Consider the following 18,707-nt stretch of genomic DNA (forward strand, 5'->3'; position numbering starts at 1 on the left):
ACTGAGGACATGGAGGAAGAACTTGGGGAGAGTCCAGAGGCAGCAGAGGGCACCAGCTAGAGAGCCTGTGTGGGGGAGGGCAGGTGCCTCCTGCCAAGCACCCCAAGCCCCAGGCCAGTGCCTGGGGAGGGAAGGCAGGGGGTGTGAAGAACTGTGGACAGACTGCCCAAACCGCAGGTGTTTATGTGGCTGGATTGGTGGCTGGGTAGGGCGTGTTATTTGGGAAGCTCTAAAGCAAAACGAGAATGTCTCTGCACTTGAGATATGCGTAGGGGTAGCATGTGAAGATAAGGGGAGAGAGGACATACTGATTCTGTGAACTTGGGTGAAATATACAATTATTCCATGGAAACAACCTGATTAGGTACGTTTCCAAGTATAGTTGTATTATGGCTAACTGTATGGCCCAGAGTTTTTTTTGGTAAAACTTATTCTTGGGTCCTCTTCCCTTTGTCCCAACAAGTCAGATGACTTATTCTTTGGCAAACCCCCACTTTGGCGAGATAGGAGAAGGAGCAGTAAGTCATCCTCACATACATCCTTGAAGGACAGGTTCCCATTAGCCACTGAGGAAGGGGGAGGCAAAAGCAAGAGCTGACCTTCGGAGAGTAATTTACCAAAGGCACTTGCTCCTCATGTCAGAAAACTTTCTGGGAAGCCTCCCCCCCTCGTCTGGAAGCCACCTCACTCTACCCACTCACACTTCTTGCTCAGGCTCAAGGAGAAGTAGGTGCCAGTTCACAGAAAGAGGAAGACCCTCAGAGATACTATGGAGTCTTGGTAGCTTCCCACATTTGTCTCTCCCATCTCACTGTGGACGAAAGATCCCCTTCTCAGAGAGCTATGACAGAAGTCACTCTTCCCTTTCCTACCATTTGCACATTTGCCAAGTAACCGTTCTTTAAAACTCTAGTACAGTGGGGTAAAGGCTCTGGTATTTGTGGCATTGCTAATCATATCTTCAATCTTTCCTAGGAAAGACTGTATCTTCACCATTGACCCATCAACTGCCCGCGACCTCGATGATGCCCTCTCCTGCAAGCCACTTGCTGATGGTAGGATGGAAATTTCTATACTTTTCTGGGTAGCAGGCCATCTGCGTGCCTTTCTGGTCAGCCTGGCTGCCATGTATTCCCCAGGCGATATAATGTGCAGGGCTGGGTTTGCTTTGTTCCTGAGACTTCACATTATGGGACTTAAAGATTGTGTTCCTGTGGTGACTCTGACGAGGGTGAGAATAAGAAAGGTCTTCTCCCCGGGACATTTCCGGCCCTCCGCGGATGCAGCAGGGAGGGCAGAAGGACTACTTCCTTGGCTCCTTAGGAAGTTGCAGTTTGGGTGCAGTGTGTTCAAGAAGAAAGCCCTTAAGCTCTGCTTAGGAGAAGCATTGGGTTCTTTACCTGCAGTTACCAACAGATTAGGATGATTTGGAGGTACTCTCCAAAGGCATACTCAGCAGTGGGTAGTAGGAGCACCTTCCCTACCGAATGCCCTCCAGGCCTGCACTGGAGAAGCCTGCCCTACTCCCAGCAGGTCTTCATCTGTCTGGCAGATTACAAAAGGCAGCTGGTAGGGGCTCTTTAAACATTCTTTTGGGATGGAACTAAGCAGGAAAGAGTATGGGATTTGAGAACTACGGTGGGGTGAGGGGGAAGGAAAGTGTGTGGGGTGTGAGAAGTGCAAATCCTATCAGTCCCCGTTCTAATGCCCCTCCCATGTGCTGCTTCTAGTCTAGCGGTTTCTTGTCCCTCTCTAGGATGGCGTCTAGGTGACTGTCTTGGCTTTAGTCATTCTTGGATATGGCTTCAGCACTGTCATGGGCTTTGATGGCTTGCTGATGATGGGTATCCACCCTTGAGGTTTCAGTCTGCGGCAAAGTCTTTTAAAATATTGCAGAGGTGTCTATTGACGTAAAACTCCACATAGGTTCCGTGTGTGATCTCTTCTCTACTGTAGTAGGCAGTGAAGATTAGGAGATAGGAGGCTGAGAGACAGAAAACATCATTGCCTAAAAATGCTTTTACCTTCTTTTAGTGGGAGTCCTCCTTGAAACTGTAGGCAAGGTTGCTCAGTAATCTCAACTAAAAAAAATTGAAAGAAGCATAAAACATAAAGAGAGAAAAGTTCCCCTAGAAATTTTGGAGCAATTACAGATTTTTAAAATCCAGAATGTGAGCAGCCTACTTAAAAAAGCAAATACTGGGTTGGGTTCTTATCTTCTGAGCAACATTTGCTAAGTGCAAAGGCTTGAGCATGTCGCTCTATGTGAGCTCCAGCATGAAAAGTGCTCCCAGGCAGGAAGCCTGGTAACAATGAACCTCACTTCCTGTATTTCCCTTCTCTCCCGGGTTCACAACCCTGCTCTGTTTGGAGTCTAATGCTTGAAAAAAGTTGTTCATTTATCTTGTCCACTTTTATAGCTGTCAGTGGCAGAAGGCAAGGTCTAGCAGCTGTTGCCGCATCTCGGCTGGCCTGGATGGTATTCTTGCGGGACCCCAGAGAGCAGGCCTGTGTCCTGCCCCACTCGCTCTATACTACACACTGCGTCTCCTGTCTAGCATCGCAGAGTACCAGCAGAGGGTTCTGGTAGGGAAGTGGTAAAAGATAGGGCAGGAAAAGTAGATTGGGCACAAATGGTACACGCTTATAAATTACCAACCAAAGAATGTTCTGTGCCAGACAATTGAAAACCAGTTGTTTTCAATCTCTTGTTCAAGCAGAGCAGTAAAAGTAAGGAAAATAATTTAGCAGTACAAGATGAAGGAGAAGGAGGCAAAGCAGAGGCAGAGAAGCATCATAATTACTTAGGGAAATAGGTCATAAACGGGATTGGGGGTGGTGGCGACACTAAGGAGGGCGGGGAGGGCAGATGTGACAAAGGGGTAATGACTGAAGAATCACTGGAAATGGATGTTGGGGTTGAGGGAGAGGAGTCTTTGCACTACCCAAGGTGGAGCAAAAGTTTCAACCTGGGTGATGCAGAGATGGAATTTACAAGTTACAAGCCAGGGCGGTGAGAACACGAGCTGGTTTGGGAGAGACCGTGTCTACATGCAGCTGACTGTCAGATGATACATATTTATCTAAGCCACCAGCCATCCTTTTCAGAGGAGGTGGGGACAAATAAGCTAAATGTATGTAGTCCATAGAACTACATACACAGAGAGCCCTGGAGGAAAGTAGACAACACACCAAAATGCAAGCAGCAATTTTATCAGGATGATGGGATCGTAAGTGATTTTTCTCTTTTCTCTAGTTTCCACATTTTTATAATGTGGTAATAATAGTTTTGTAATGAAAAAATGTTTTGTAGTAAAAAAAAATTATGAGGTGCCAGAAATCACAGGCTGCCCAGTAGTGCACTGCACCAGGTGATCAGATACCTTCCATCTGCTTAGTTATTCCTGCATTCCGGAGGAGTCATTCACATCTGGTCATTTGGCAGAGCAGCAGAAAAAGGACATGGAAAAGGAGTCGGGGAAGAATCCGAAAAGGCTGGAGTTGGTCAGTCAAGTGGTTTTATGGTGGCACTTCTACAGTTGGCCTTTGGGACAAGGGTTTCTGCCAAGGCTATTTATCCAGGGGGATGAAAAGCGAAAGTCAATTCCAGTTTGGATTGGGGCGAGGTTGGCTGAGTTTGGGTTCCGTTAGTTACCAGTTCATGTCAATTTTTGCTTAGAGGAAAAAATGTTTAATGTTTCAAGAAGCAAATAATGTTTTCTGGGCATATTTACATCAACTATAACCATTTTTATTTAAAGAAAATATAGAGGTCAGACTTTCCTTTGGACCTGTTGAAATCACCTGAATGACTGTTCTGTGCAAATAAGACACTCAGACAGGTGTTAACTTTATCTAGTCCTCACTGTCCCATTCTTTGGAGTTCACATGTACCCTTGGGCCTTGTGACCAGTACCTCCTATAGGTGTGAGACTTAGACCTTACAGCCTGCAGATCAGTTCTGCAGAAAGGCAGTGACACCTGTTTTCTGGGATGTCAAGATTATGTCAGCAGGCTGAGGAGGGGGTGCCCCCTCCCCGCAAGGAATCTCAGCTCTGGAAGGGATTCTACCAGTCCTCTAGCCTGCTGATTCCCTGCCTCCCAGAGCTTTAAAATACACTTGAACGAAACGTTCCCCTGAGCATTACCCGGCCCGCTAACTTGAACATGGAGCAGTCCACTCCAGAAAATACTGAATAATGCAAGTGAACAAGAGCAGTATTATGAAGATAACCCAGAATCTAAAGGCGGTAAATCACACACCTCCTGTGTCTTATTGCTATAACAGATCACTTGCAGCACACCTCACAGTTGACCTCACCGCTCAAGTGTGGAGTGCCACGGTTGTCACATCACCCTCTGGTTTTCAGATTACCTCCACAGCATCCACTTATTGGATATCCAGATTGCATTTTAACTCTCTACCTTATAGGCAGCCCGTTCAGCCTGAAGATTGCATGACTGTTAGGAAATCCTTCCCAGTCGTGGTCTGAAATACTGCTGTCTTGCTGTATTTCCTTCCATTAGTCCTATGCGTCCCTGTTGGGGCTTCCAGAACAAGTCTTGTCTCTCATGTGGGCATGCCCGAGGTACTGAGTAAGAGCTGTCACGCACCTCTGTGTCACCAGCCCTCCGCTGAGCATCCTTTATGTTCTTCCATGTGCTCTAGCCCATTGCCACGCGTCACAGAGTCCCTTCTGCCCTTATGAGGTCTGAGGTACATGGCAGCCTGTATCCAGACTTCTCTGTGGCCGTCAGGGCCTCCTTACTGGGCTGACCCAAGTCCAGAATAATAAGAACCCATTCTCTTCAATTAGACAGGGCTTACTGCTTTGCTTCAGTCTCGAGGGGAAATTGTTAGATAGGACCTTTCCTCAGCTTAGCCGATCCAGGCCCCCACCAGATCCTACAGGAAATTGATGTTTACCACCTCTCTCACGGCTAATTTCTCTGTATTGTTCCAATGTTACTATATGTGCTGCCGAAGCGAGCACAACGGCTAGTTTCTCTAATGTTTTATTCTCTAATGAGTGCTCTGCCTTTGAATGTGGCAGCATTATCCTAGCCAGGGCTTTGAAATGAAGGATTTGGGCACTGGGGAGAAGGGGGAATGGGTAATGACTGCTAATGGGTTTGGGAGTTCTTTTTGGGGTGTTGACAATGTTCTGGAATTCGATAGTTGATAGTTGCATAACACTGTGAATATACCAGAAACCACTGGGGGAAAATGAGTGAGTGAATGAATAGGAATAAGTAAACAAACAAACCCATCCCTCCTTGAGGATTTCTGGGGACTTTACACCTTAACCACAACGCAGCAGAAGTCCGTAGGGAATGCCTGGGCTGGATACCCATAGTCACATCCGTCTTGCCTGTCTCTCTCCTTGCTGCTTTCATCTCTGAACCCTGAAATTCCCACCCAAGGAGCACACCCCTCTATTCAGCCACCTGCTCGTATTTCCTGTCCCCACAGATTGGGGCCATCTGACTCAAAGAAAGTAGGAGCCATCCTACTGTCCGGTTGTAAGAAAATGCTCAGATAAACAGACATCATCCAGTCTGAGGGACCTCGGGAATGCAGGTTACCTGCTTTGCTGTAGGGGGCGCCAGTCTTCCTGTCTGATTTGCCTCTGTTGCCTTCCTGGTTGCATGGCTTTCCCTTCCCCAGGGAGGAGGGACTAGGGAGATCTGTCCCAGTAAGGGAATAGGAATGAGAGACTAGGAGCAAAGCCTGTAAGAATTTCATAGACTTCCCAAACTCTGTAACTTCCCTACGTGGCTATATTTGTCACCTGCTAAGAGTATCTTGTCATGACTAATGCCTTTGGAGGCGGTGCGGAAGTAGGATCTGGAGAGACTGTGCCCCTGTGTTCCGGGCTTAGACCAGAGAACCTGCCCAAAAGAACGGGTGGTAGTAGTTTTCGAGAACAAACTGCTGACGGATGTCTCTGGATCCGCCTCTGGGAAGGAAAAGAGAGCATGGAAGTCCTAGAGCTCATGAGTGAATGTTCGGGCAAACCCCAGCAACCAGGCCGGAACCCACTCCTGGGTTCTGTTCTCCCCTCTTGGTATGTCTCCCCCCACAAGTCACGCTCCCCAGCCCTTGACGTTTCCCTCTGGTCTGGCTTCCTCCTCTATGTGTGCAAACGTCAGTCTCCTTCATCCTACAAAACCTTTCCTCAGCCCTGCTCCACCTCAGGAACTTTAACCTTCCTGTGTCCATGAGGATACCTTCTAAGATTGGTCTGAGCTTGCTTCCGCTCCTTTCTCACTTCCCACTTGTTCCTTATTCCCTTTGCAACATAGTTTCAGGGAGTTCAACAAACAGGTTATCCCTGACCTCGGTTCACCCAACATCTGTGCAGCATTTGGCTCTTTGCTCTTCCTTCTTGAAACTCTTTCTTCCTTGGACTTGGAGGGCCCTACTTGCTCTTGGTTCTAATTTTTGGACTTCTTTCCTCCAGGTGCTTTCTTTAACCCTTCTTTCTCTGCCTCTTTCTTCATGGGAGCCTGCAGAGCTTTCACACCGGCCCCCCCGTCACATGCTCTTCAGCCTTTACCCCCGCATTCCCTTGGCCCACAGCACTGTTTCCCAGAAGAGCCCTGTGGCTGACTCAAGATTTGACTGGTTGTTTCCTCAGTAAGGCCCTCCCTCCCCTTTCTGCCTCTCATCTCCCCCATCCCCACCTTCTCTCCTCCTTTCCTGCTTGACTTCTTTCCTCACCACTCATCACTCACTGTTGGTTGATTTACTAATCTTGTTTCTGTCTGACTGCCTGCCATTCACTGCCACAGATGCCCAGGCCCAGAGTAGGTGCTCAGTGACTCTTTGCTGGTGTTTACAGGCACTCATGAGGGGAAGGGTTTTCTAGGAAGAGGGAAGAGTATATACAAAGCCCCAGGGTGACAGAAGCATGGTGTTTTCGAGGGAACTACACAGAGCTTGGAGTACCGGGAGCATGAAGTTCAAGTGGGGTGGTAGTTGTATGTAGATAAAGCCAGGAGGAGACCATGGATTCCTTGGTAGGCCCCGCTGGGAAGGTGAGATTTTATGGAGAAGGCAGCATTTCGACTTAGAGAATAACAGCATCTGTTCATTCAAGAAATATGATTGAGGACCACACTCTGTGCTCTGTGCTAGATACACAATAGCAGGAAACACTTGCACTTCCTGTCCTCTCCAGGCTAATATCAAGTAAAATCGAATAAGTAAATGTGGGAATGACCCATAGTTTAAATGCGGGACTGGGGTGGGTCCCACATTTAAGATGGACAATAACATTTTAACCTAGACTTGAGAATAAACAGGGGGGAGCCAAATGAAGAATGGGGAAGAACATTTCAGGCCAAGGAAATGGAGTGTGGGGAGACCCTGAGGTACAAAGACTTTGGTCCTGAAAGGAACCAAAAATATAGTGTGGCCGAAACTTGGTGGGATGGGAGGAGCCTGTGAGGTAGTCGGGAAAGGGGCTTGCAGGCTCTGGTAAGGAGTTATGTCCTGAGTGCGGTGGTAAGCAAAGAGTCCTAAGCAGGAGGGAGTCAGGATCCAACTTGCAGGTTGGAGAGATCACTCTGGCAGCAGTGGGGAGGCTGGATTAGAGCAGTGGCATTGGTCTAGGTAAGAGGTGGCAAGTGCCCAACCACAACAGAGGTTGAGGAGCCAGAACTGGAGAGAGGCATTAGCCAGGAAAGGAAATTGCGGCAGGACTTGGTGTCTGGGCAGCTGCGGGAGCCTCGTAACTGGTCTCCTGCGTCTGCCCTTTTCTTCCCACATGTTGAGGTCAAGGCAGCCCTTACAGAATGCCCATCCCCCTCAGGCCATTCCCCTGCTCACTTCCTCCAAGGTTCTCATGTCATGCCGAGGATAGAAGTCCAGGTTCTTACTGTGACCCACTGCTAACTCTTCCTCCCTAACACTGCTCCCTACGTCCCTCTCTCACTTACTCCCCTCCAGCCACACAGCCCTCCTTCTTGTCCCTCACACATGGCAGGCTGCTCCTGCCTCAACATTTCTGCAGTTCCCCTTCCTTCTGGCCAGATCCCTCTTTCTCCAGGTCCCTCCCTGCTCTTAGGTTCTGTTCAGATGTCAGCCCAGGGGGGCCCTTCCTGACCACCTCTGTCCCCACAGTCTTCCCTAGGCCTCCGCCTTCTTGAGTTTCTTTAAGGCGCTTCTGTGGGTGTGCCCCACCGGACGGAAATCTTTATGAGAGCAAGGACATCGTCTCGTTCACTGTTGAATGCTCAGTGCCCAGAGCACCACGTGTTACCTGGTTGGCACACATGCAAATGTTTGTTGAGTGAGTGAATGAACGAGTTAATAAACTTTTGATACTGGAAGAAGAGAAGAATCTAGAATGTCATCTAAGTGTCTGGCTTGGGCACTGGGTAGAACGTAATGCCCTTCAATAAGAAATATTGAGGAGGGGGCACCTGGGTGGCTCAGTCGGTTAAGTGTCTGCCTTCGGCTCAGGTCATAATCCCAGGGTCCTGGGATCGAGCCCCGTATCAGGCTCCCTGCTCAGCGGGGAGCCTGCTTCTCCCTCTCCCTCTGCTGCTCCCCCTGCTTGTGCTTTCTCTCTCTCTGTCAAATAAATAAATATATATATATATATATATAAAAGAAATATTGAAGAGAGCTAGTTTTGGGGGGAAAGATGATGAGTTCAGCTCAGCACGGGTTGAGTTTGCACTCCCCAGGAGACCTCCAGCTAGAAATACCAAGGGGACAAGGAGCAGGAGTTGGGCTGGAGATGGAATCTGGGAGCCTTCAGTGCTTAGGCCTGGGAGAGACAGCCCTGGAGAAGTCAGACTGAGAGGAAGACTGGCCGAGCCCTGGGAGAGAGGCCCAACAGAATACCACCCCCATGAGGCTGTGGAGATTGGTGACCAAACAGGAGGGAGAGGAGGCAGGCAGAGCAGGCTGAATGGTGGCGAGTCATAAAGGATGCAGGAAAGCCACGCAGAGAAGAGCTGTACAAGCCTTTGCGCTTGGCAAGTGGGGTATCACTGGTGACCTTGGTGACACTACTCAGTGGCTTCCAGGAGGGGAAGCCGGGCTGCAGGTGGTGGAGAACAGAGTGGAAAACAGGAATGGAGATTGCTTTCTTTGGGAGTCTTGGCTGTGAAAGGTACCAGAGCCAGGGAGGGCAGGGGCAGAGCAGGCTTTTTCTTTGTTTTTAAGGTGGAAGGATTTTAAAATGTTTCTCTATCGGGAGATAAGAGACTTCGGAGAAGGAGAAATTGAAAATATAGGCAAGAGAGGAGTTGAGTATTTCCCAAGGCCTTGAGGAAGAAGGTGGGAGTGATTCAGAGCGTTAAGTGCAAAGTGAGGCCAAGACATGGAGGGTGAACACCTCTTCCTTTGAGACCAAGAGGACGGACCAGGTGCCGCGGCTGAGTGTTCACACCTGATAAGGTCTCTTCTAACTGGGAGAGGAAGTGGAACCCCTGCTGAGGGCCCGGGGGGCAGGGAAGGGGTGGGGGGGTTGGGTGGGGAACCAAAGCAAAGGGAACGGGAGGGAGCTGACCAGAACCCCATCACACAGAGTGTTATGGAACACTCTTCAGGTATGCTGAGTTGGAATACTGCCAAGTCCAGGTGGCTTTCTTCAGTAATCCTCAGCCTCCTGGGTGTGGGAGAAGTTGCAGTGATCCAAATTTGGGGGTTTGCTGAGAGGACGAGCATGACAGGCACCAGGACAAGGCTGCTGGGACCTTGCTTCCCCCCCCAAACCTGTTCCTTCTCTGACCCTTCCTTTTAAAAAGGCATCACCTGTCACCTAGTCAACCAAAGTTTCTTTTTTTAAGGAATCCTGGAATCACATCTGATTCCTCTTCTTGTCAGCAGTGTTGTCATAGCCTTTCCAATAATTTCCTTCCCTCCTCCCTATCTACCCTCCACTTTGCTACCCAGTGACCTTTTCTATTATGTACACACAGAGCCAGATTAGAGTGCTCTTCTGCTGGAAAATCTCTTTGTACCTATGGATATGGTCCTTACTGTTTTTGGTAGAGCTTTGTTATCAGAGTTCTTCAAGATTAATCCCCAGTGCCTCCTCTCCCACCTTCCCACCTCCCAACACACGCACGCGCGCGCAGGCACACACGCACACGCGCACGCACACGTCCCTGGTGGTGGCTGGCCACTCCGGGCTCTGGGTAACCACTGCACTCTACCCTGCCTCTGAGCCTGCACTTGCCCTTTGCCCTCTGCTTAGAATGCCCGGCCTCCCTGCCTACTTCTGTGTCGGACTTCAAGAGCAAGATAAAACCTCTGCGGAGCTTTTCTTTCTTCCTGGCAGAATGAATTATTCCTATCCTATTAGCACGTTTTCTTCACGTCTTTAATGCAGCCATAAATATCAAAAGGGGATAATATTAAAAGGGGATTTAATTCCCCTTTTCTGCTTGCTTCCTAAGGGCAGGGCATTCCTTGGATAGCTCCATATCCAGAGTATCATGCGTGGTTCCCTGTGTTTGGTCTAGTCGATCTAACCAGGCAACCTGTTGTATACTTTCCGTGGTTCTTTTTCTATTGCACTTTTTATTTTCAGCATGCATCTACCCTGAGTTTGCGGGTTGCCTAGAGGCTGTTATGCTGACATATAAGCCAGCTCCACGTGCTCTCCTAAAACAAGTCTGTTTGTTTGGAATTAGGTATACCTTTCTCCCATCACAATCAGGTCTTTCAGTCCATCTCCTCCTGCCTCAGCGAGACTGTGAGATCACTGACTTAACATCTTATGTTCAGGACATTCGTTCCTCCAGCTCTGTGAGGTGGCTTCCCTGAGCCTCGCTTCCCCATTATCTCTGGCGTGAGTCTCTTGCATGGCCCACACTCCTCTCTCATTTCAAACCTACAGGCTTCCACAGCAACCTGTTCCCTGGTGTTATTTTGTCCTTTTTCTCCATCTCTCTCTCCTGTCTGCGTCCGTGCCATTTCCCAAATTCAAAGAGTGGTAATTTCCTGCTAAAACTAACTTACTGAATGAACCTTAACATCATAGTAAACAAGCAAACAAACGGAAAAAAGTTTGTGATACAAAAAGCCAGATTTTTTTTTCTTTAATTCTATTGGCAAACAGGCTTGCTAGTTAAGAAAAGGCCTTTTAACAAGGAGGTACACCTGCAGTGGCAACATGCTCATCCATCAATTTGGAGAACTAGAAAGCTGGTGTCAGTTAGGTCTTAATGGTATGTTAAGACACTGGAAATTGTTTGTTTGTTTGTTTTGGTTGTTTATTGCTCTATTAGAGCAGAGGGAAGGGACACCCATTGCTTGTATAGATTCTGTGGCACCATGTACACACTAGTCAACAACTAACACCTGGGTAAGTCTTCCAACTCATCACATTAAAATAAACTTTTGAACTTGGAGTGCCTTTCCTTTCCTAATGATCCCACCCTTGCAACTAAGAATCTTGTGTATTATCGAAAGGATGAGATTCTTCCATCTCCTTGGACAGCAGAAGCCAAAGTGCCCCTTTTCCCAAAATCCACTTACTGATGTCTTGATTGAGAATCTACCGGAAGCAGATCACTGTTACTATTTCCCTTTCAAAACAGATAGAAAACCTGAGGAACAAGGGCAAAGAAGACCGCAACATGCCTCTGAAGATGGTGAGAATCATCTCTGCAGGGCCATTTTTGCAACCCCACTTCCGGAAGCCAAGGTTCAAGGGATTTGTCCTAGTCATGAATGGATAGTTCTCTGATCTTAAGGCATAAAGGCTGTCAAAACAAGGTTCTGAATAGTACCTTTCTGCCCACCAGTGACATAAAAAGTGAAGGACAGAACAGGGTCTTGGTTTTCCTGAACAGTGCTCAGTAGGACCGCAGTGGTTTGGCATAGATTGGCTCTAGGATATGATGAATGAGAACCAAAAAGAGGCCTCCAAGGAAGACAGCAGTGAGGAAAGCCAGCAGGACATAGCAGCCAATGAAAAAGGCATCCACAATCTTCATTTTGACCTCTGGGGCTGGGACTTCACTGGCTGGAGGGAAGAGCAGCAGAAATCTCACCGTCCAGCCCGTTCTGAAAATAAGTTTTTTAATTCCATTCTCTTGGGAATGTTTGAAGGTTCCATTGGTATATGGAGATAACACTAAGGTAATACCAGAATGTAGGAATCGGGTGACATTTTGAGAATGAAAATCAACTTTAAATGATTTTAATCTGCAGAATTCCCTTTGACCTGGAGACCTGTGATACATCAGATAAAATCTGCTGTCTTAATTTGTATAAGGCTGAAACAGAACAAATGGCAGTGATTTTAATCTTAGGATCACGGGTGCCTTTGAGCACCTCATGATAACAATAGACTCTCTTTTCAGAAAAATGTATACACAGGTATATATACGATATTTGCATATCACATTTTTAGTAATATTGTAGAATGGATAGCCTGAAAAACTATTCTTCACCAAAACTCTCTAAACTGATGCATCTTTTTAAAATGTATGGCTAAACTGGCCAGAGTGTATGACAAGTCCCTAGAAGCCAGGAGTAAAACAAGAGCAGATGATCAAAGAAAGATGTATGTGCTAAAGTAGCTAGCCTAATGGTATCTTCTGATGCCTAGTGACCCAGACAGTTATCTCACCACCTGAATTCACACTATCTACATGGTCCATAAAATTCTAAGCCAGGTGCTTAGTTTAAAGTGACACCTTGTGAACAATGTTTCCAGAAGCCAGGCAGAATCATAAGCGTATGCTTTCTAGAGGAATTAACCCTAAACCAAAACCTTAAAGATTTGCCAAAGATAAAGTTCTAGTAAACATAAGCGTAAAAGTCATGAAACATGCAAGGGTGCAGCTATAGCAGTACTTGGAGGAAAATGTATAGCTTTAAGTGCTTATATTAGAAAAGGAGAGCCTGGGGGGGCCTGGGTGGCTCGGTTGGTTAAGCATCTGAATCTTGATTTCAGCTCAGGTCATGATCTCAGGATCATGAGATCGAGCCCCGAGTTGGGCTCCACACTCAGTGGGGAGTCTGCTTGAGATTCTCCCTCTCCTTCTCCCCCTGTCAACCCCCTGCATGCTTTCTCTCTCTCTCTCTCTCAAATAATAAATAAATCTTAAGAAAAATAAAGGAGAGCCTATAAAGATATTAACTTCACAGATGTTTAGAGATAAGGGGAAGGTATAGGATGATCATACTCTGTGGATACAGGTACTGAATGAAAAATGAGAATTACCTGTTATAATTCTAACAATAGAAGCCCCCTCTGCTCCTCTAAGAAATGCATAAAACAAATAACCAGACTCTACTCTGCCTTTCATGCATGTCCTGGTGATAAACAGAATTCATTTGCTTGAATAGGAAGGGTTCCTACTTCTACTTTTGGCCCTGCCACAGTGGAAATCTTAAAAAAATAGACACAAAATATCAAACATGGCTATTAGATCTTACTTTCATTTTCTAGTATTAGAGTGCTATTAATTGTCAAGCCAAGGGTCTTTTTCCAAAAACCATTAATATTTGAAAAAATTTTGTCATGTTAGGATTTAACTTTGGAACAGAATTTAAAACATATAAACATATGCTTTTTAATATTCCGTTTCTGCATTATTTTACATTTTATATAATATTTACTGTATTTACAGTGTCCCTGTTCCATAAACATTTTGAATATCTTTTAAGTAATAGGGAAGATACAGTAAATAACTTCCAAACTAGTAGAGAGAGGCAAATGGACGGGGAAAAGCGACAGCAGTTCAGTCCAAAGGAAGATATGACAAGAGAAAAAAATAAAAAGAAGTAGGACAAATACAGAGCACACACGAGGGGCGCGGGGCGCCGGGCGGCTCAGTCACGGCCCGGGGCCCGGGGTCGAGCCCGCCTCGGACTCCCTGCTCGGCGGGGAGCCTGCTTCTCCCTCTGCCGCTGCCCATCCACCCATTTTTGCTTTTTCTCTCGCTTGCTCTCTCCCAAATAAGTAAAATATTTATAAACAAATAAAAAACAAGCACATACAAAGGTGCCAAATTAATAAACACATGAAATTTCACTCTACAGCTAAAAAGCAAAGGCTGTGAGACTAGAGAAATCAACACGAAGACACAAAGATTAGATGGGAAAAGGTGAGAAAAGCTATACCAGTCATGTACTAAGCAAAAGAGAGCTAGTGTATTTTTTGTTAATGTTTGGTAAATCGACTTTAAGATAGACTACATTGCTAAATATAAAGAGAGTCACTAAATGATGCTTAGAATGGCCACTTCATTGGGAAAACGTGTCTGAATATATATTACTAAATAATATAGCTTCAAAATATATACAGTAACAGTTGGCCGAAAAACAAGAAGAAATTGATAAATTCATCTTCCTAGTGGGTTACTTTAATACACTTTTCCCAGGAAATGTTGGTTCAAACAGAGCAGAAATTCATTAAAACTGTAGAAAATGTGAATAGCCCAGTTAACAGGCTAGCTCTCACAACCATATGTAGAATACTATACTCACAAATGAAGATTACACTTTGTCCTCAAGCACATGGAAAACATTAAAAAAAAACATGTTTTTAAAAGTTGTTGGTATCATATACATCATTTCTTGGATCACAGTGCAATTAAATAAGTAAGTGCAGAAACATTTTTAACTTAAGAAAAACAATACATTTGAAGATGTTCAATACATTCTCAGATCCATGGCCAGATGAATGGGATAAATTGGAATATACCTGATGTCATGCTGCCTTTTAATGCTTGAAGGATGAGTGAGTTACCTACCTCCTCATGGCTGAGTTTACTTGCCTTCCACACAGAATACAAAATGCTCCCTTACATAGCAGTTAAGGATTTTGACCCTGACTACTTTCCTCACACCCTCCAGGAGCTCTCTAACTCTTTAAAATATATCCATACTGACCTACAGGCTACCCACCAGAGAGCCAAGAATTGCTTGAAAGCCTTTACTACCAAGGGACCGGCAGAAAGGAAACTGCCTTCTCTAGTCAAAGAAGCTCAGAGTTCCAAAGGTTAGCAGAAGAGAAGGATTCCCAGATGGGAAGACAGCCGCACCACAGGGGTATTCACCCACTCACTTCCGCCTTCCTAATCACCATTCCCTCTGCTCACCAGCTTAGGGGCTGACAGGACTTGTTACCACTTGGGTCCAAGTATGGTCCCCATAATTCTTTGCTTAGTCCCTCAGGCACAGCTGAAACTAGACCATGACTTTTCTACAGGAGTCTCCTGAAGGTTAGAGGACAGCTAAAGGAAGATCGGCAGAGAGTAACACAAAGCATCAGGAAGTGGCTTGCTTTACACTTGCTTCCAGATCCAGGCCCACCCAGGTCCTGACCTGTCTCCACACTGTGAGCATCATCCTGGCACCCACACCTCAACATTTGCCTTTCAAAAGTCTAGACCTAAGAGGTTCTAGAAAGAGGCCGTGGGCTTACTTCTTTCATTCTGCATCTGCCGTCAGGGGACTTGTCCCTTCCCATGAAGAGTCTCATTGAGGACGTTCACTCCCTTTAAGGAAGAATATGGCCATGCCTTGCTCTACCAGCCCCAACAGAGAGCTGTTTTATCATCAGTGCACTCCAGGAACAGTATAATTGCTGCACTCCTATAGAAGCCGAAGTCGGACATCTGGTGGGAGACCTGATCTGCTGTTTCTCCTGCTGCGTCCGCAGCACCCAACCCGAGATGACTTGAAGCATTACATCACATTGTGCTCTGCACTACTCCTAACCTTGCACAAGATACTTTACCATGCCTAGCTCTGTGACCCTGGCTGGACCCCACCATAGCCCGTGCCCTTGTAACACACATGCACACGCACACGCACACACCATTGCAAGGGTCTTAGGCTCTTGTCACCTAGGTTATTGGTTGGAGAAATACGCTTTACATCAGAGTCTTTCTTCAAGCACTGTGCAGAGGACACTGCAGCCTTTTGCTATGTGTACCTGCTAAAGCTCCATCACTAACCTCCCGAAGCTCTGTCGCTGTCCTGTCTCACAAGAGGGCCCAAGCAGACAAATCTATGCACATGGACATCAATCCTGTATATTCTCCTGAGGCCCTCAGGAGGCGGCCTGGCACGAGTCTGCTCTCAGTACTGGACCACTCCTTCCAGCCATTCCGCTCACCGTGAACTGTCTTTCTCAGCCTTCTAGGTGCTGCTCTTGCAGTTGTTTTCCCGTTTTAGCCTTCCCTAGCCTTTTGGAATTTGGCTTCATCTCAGACAGAATACCTTCGTGTAAGGCCCTGGATTCAGGCCTGCCCCTCCCCACCCCCATTCTCTTAGCACATTGGTTATGTTTCTACCCGGTTCATCCACTTCAGTGAGCTGGACTCAGAAGTGCCATGTTTCCAAGGGGTGGCCTTCCTGAACATTGAACACTATACCGGAAGAGGCAACTCAGATTTCATTAGGAAAGTTGAATCTATCAGCTGGAAACATATGACACATGTAGCTATATGCAACATTTAATTTGGCCAAAACAAAACAAAAAACAACGCTATGTTTAAAATCTGTTCCTTGTGTTCTAGAAGAGAACCCCTGATAACTCTTCCATAGATTTTGGAAAAGAAAAGGTCCATTTCAGGGCACCTTTCTACTTGGTTACATTTCTGGGTTTATCTCTGACATCTTCGTGATGCCTGATATTTCCAATGCTGTTATTCCTACACTCCTCTTCTATGTGAAGTCATTTCTAATCTCGGTTTTGAAACACTGATTTTTTTTTTTCCTCTTGCAATCTCTTATGTCAGAGGGCATTTTGACCTCAGGCAGATTCCAGGTAATCTAAGTACTTGATCTCAGACAAACCTTATTTTTATAGTATGACCCCTGATAGTGAACTTGGGGAGAAAAATGGAAAATTCTGTAGAACTGTTGACTCATAAGGAAGTGCATGTCTTCTCCATTCATCTGGGGCATTGATGAGTGAACAATTTTAATTCTCCTTGTTGTATGGTCATTTTTTACTGAATCATACCTTGACTCAAAAAATCCAAGTAACTAAATAGTCATGCGAGGCCTCTGGCATAGAAGTGGGCTTCTGGGATGCTTGCCAATGAGTTCCTGTTTTGAGGACACAGAATCTAAGTGGAAAGATTAAGTGGAGAGACAGCTCCACCCCTCTAAGTCTTATTCCTATGTTCCATTCAAATCTTGCTAGCCTGATTTCTGTGGGGTCTGGGCTTTGGAAATTCTCTTTTTTCATGGATGTCTCAGTGCACCTTGTTAAACCAAATTTGGACCGTGGCCTGTTCAACTGCTTCCAGCTCTGCTGATTGGTTCCAGTTTTCTTGCTCATTAAAGCCAAGATAATCTGGCACCCACCAGTCAGGCATCCTCAAGTATCTGGCACCAAGGTAAACTTGGAAGCCGGTTCAGGAGTCTCAGTGATCCAGTACATTCATTGCATGATGAGAGGCAGTTTTGGTATACCAGAGAGAGCACTGGAATAGGAGCAGGAGAGCTGGGTTCTTGTCTCATCTTTGCCTCTATTGCATCATGTAAGTTTGGGCATGTCTCTGGTTTCTCTGAAATTCTCCTTCCTCAGCTATATGGGTGTTTGGACTAGACAGTTTTTCAGGTGTCTTCTAGTTCCAAAATTCTGAGTATATGAAAGGCTAAAGGAACAAAGCTCCTCTTATGCCTGTTGTTGCAAAAACACAACATCGTTTTAAAGATATTAGCAGTAACTGCCAAAGTTGCTTGAGCTACTGATGCTTGTCCACAAAAGTAGATGGAATGACAACAAAATGGGAAGAGATACAGCCCATATTCCAGAGGAAAGAATTAACTTCTCCATGCCTCACATTTCCCAGTCTATGAGATGGGGATAATAATGCCTAACTTAAAATTGCTGGGAAGATTAAATAAGTCCCTGGCATTTAGAACTGTGCCAGACAAAAAGTAAGTGTTCAGTGAAAATTATTATTAATATAAAATGGAAAGATTAAAATTGAGATGGAATTTTAGCAAGGTGATGCTGAAATAATAAATATTCAGTTGCTATTCAGAAGTCAAGGTGGAAATAGAATTGAGAATCCAGAAACAGACCCATACATATAGAGTCACCTGGTTTCCAACAAAGGTGTCACTACAGTGTAGTGGAAAAAAGGACGCTGGATCAATTGGGTATCCATATGGGAAAAAAATGAAATTTGATTCCTACGTCACACCTCTTTAAAAGTCAGTTCCACGTGGTTCATAGATCTAAGTGTGAAAGGTAAAACGTACATTTCTAGAAGATAATATAGAATAATAACCTCATGACCCTGAGATAGGCAAAGATTACTTCAGTGGGACACAGAAAGCATTAACCTTAAAGGAAAAGGGTGATAAATTAGCTTTCATTAAATTTAAGAACTTACGTTTATTGAAAGACACCATTAAAATAATGAAAAAGCAAGCCACAGAGGAGAAGCCATTTGTAATAATCTGTGGCCAACAAAGGACTCCTACTGAGAATATGTGAAGAGTTCAACAGGTACTTTCTAAAAAAAATTAGTGACAGTAAAAAATACTCAACTTATAAATATTCAAGCATTGAGACAAGCAGGATTCTAAATTGTACAGCATGGTGCTAATTTTGTAATAAACATTTGTTTATGTATAGAACATGAACAAAAAAGGAATATACCAAAATGTTAACAATGGGTATGTGGGGGGGGGGGGTTATAGGCAATTTTAATTTTAAAAAATTTATTTTCTGTTATCTCTAAAACTTTGCATTTTT

At 45.5% G+C, this 18,707-nt stretch overlaps 1 protein-coding gene across 7 annotated transcripts in view; it reads left to right on the plus strand.

Annotated features, from left to right (window-relative positions):
* The window catches only part of DIS3L2 (DIS3 like 3'-5' exoribonuclease 2), a 437,114-nt gene that overhangs the window by 295,704 nt on the left and 122,703 nt on the right, over window positions 1–18,707 (plus strand). For all 7 annotated transcript variants that reach the window (XR_003519033.2, XM_027588750.2, XM_027588754.2 and 4 more), the window contains exon 10: window positions 976–1,055. Coding sequence is in view for 6 of the 7 variants with exons in the window: in XM_027588750.2 (XP_027444551.1) it covers window positions 976–1,055 (80 nt within the window). In the remaining variant the exon portion in view is untranslated. The remainder of the gene's footprint in view (window positions 1–975; window positions 1,056–18,707) is intronic.

Source organism: Zalophus californianus, chromosome 3 (assembly GCF_009762305.2).
Source record: "Zalophus californianus isolate mZalCal1 chromosome 3, mZalCal1.pri.v2, whole genome shotgun sequence".
Taxonomy (NCBI): domain Eukaryota; kingdom Metazoa; phylum Chordata; class Mammalia; order Carnivora; family Otariidae; genus Zalophus; species Zalophus californianus.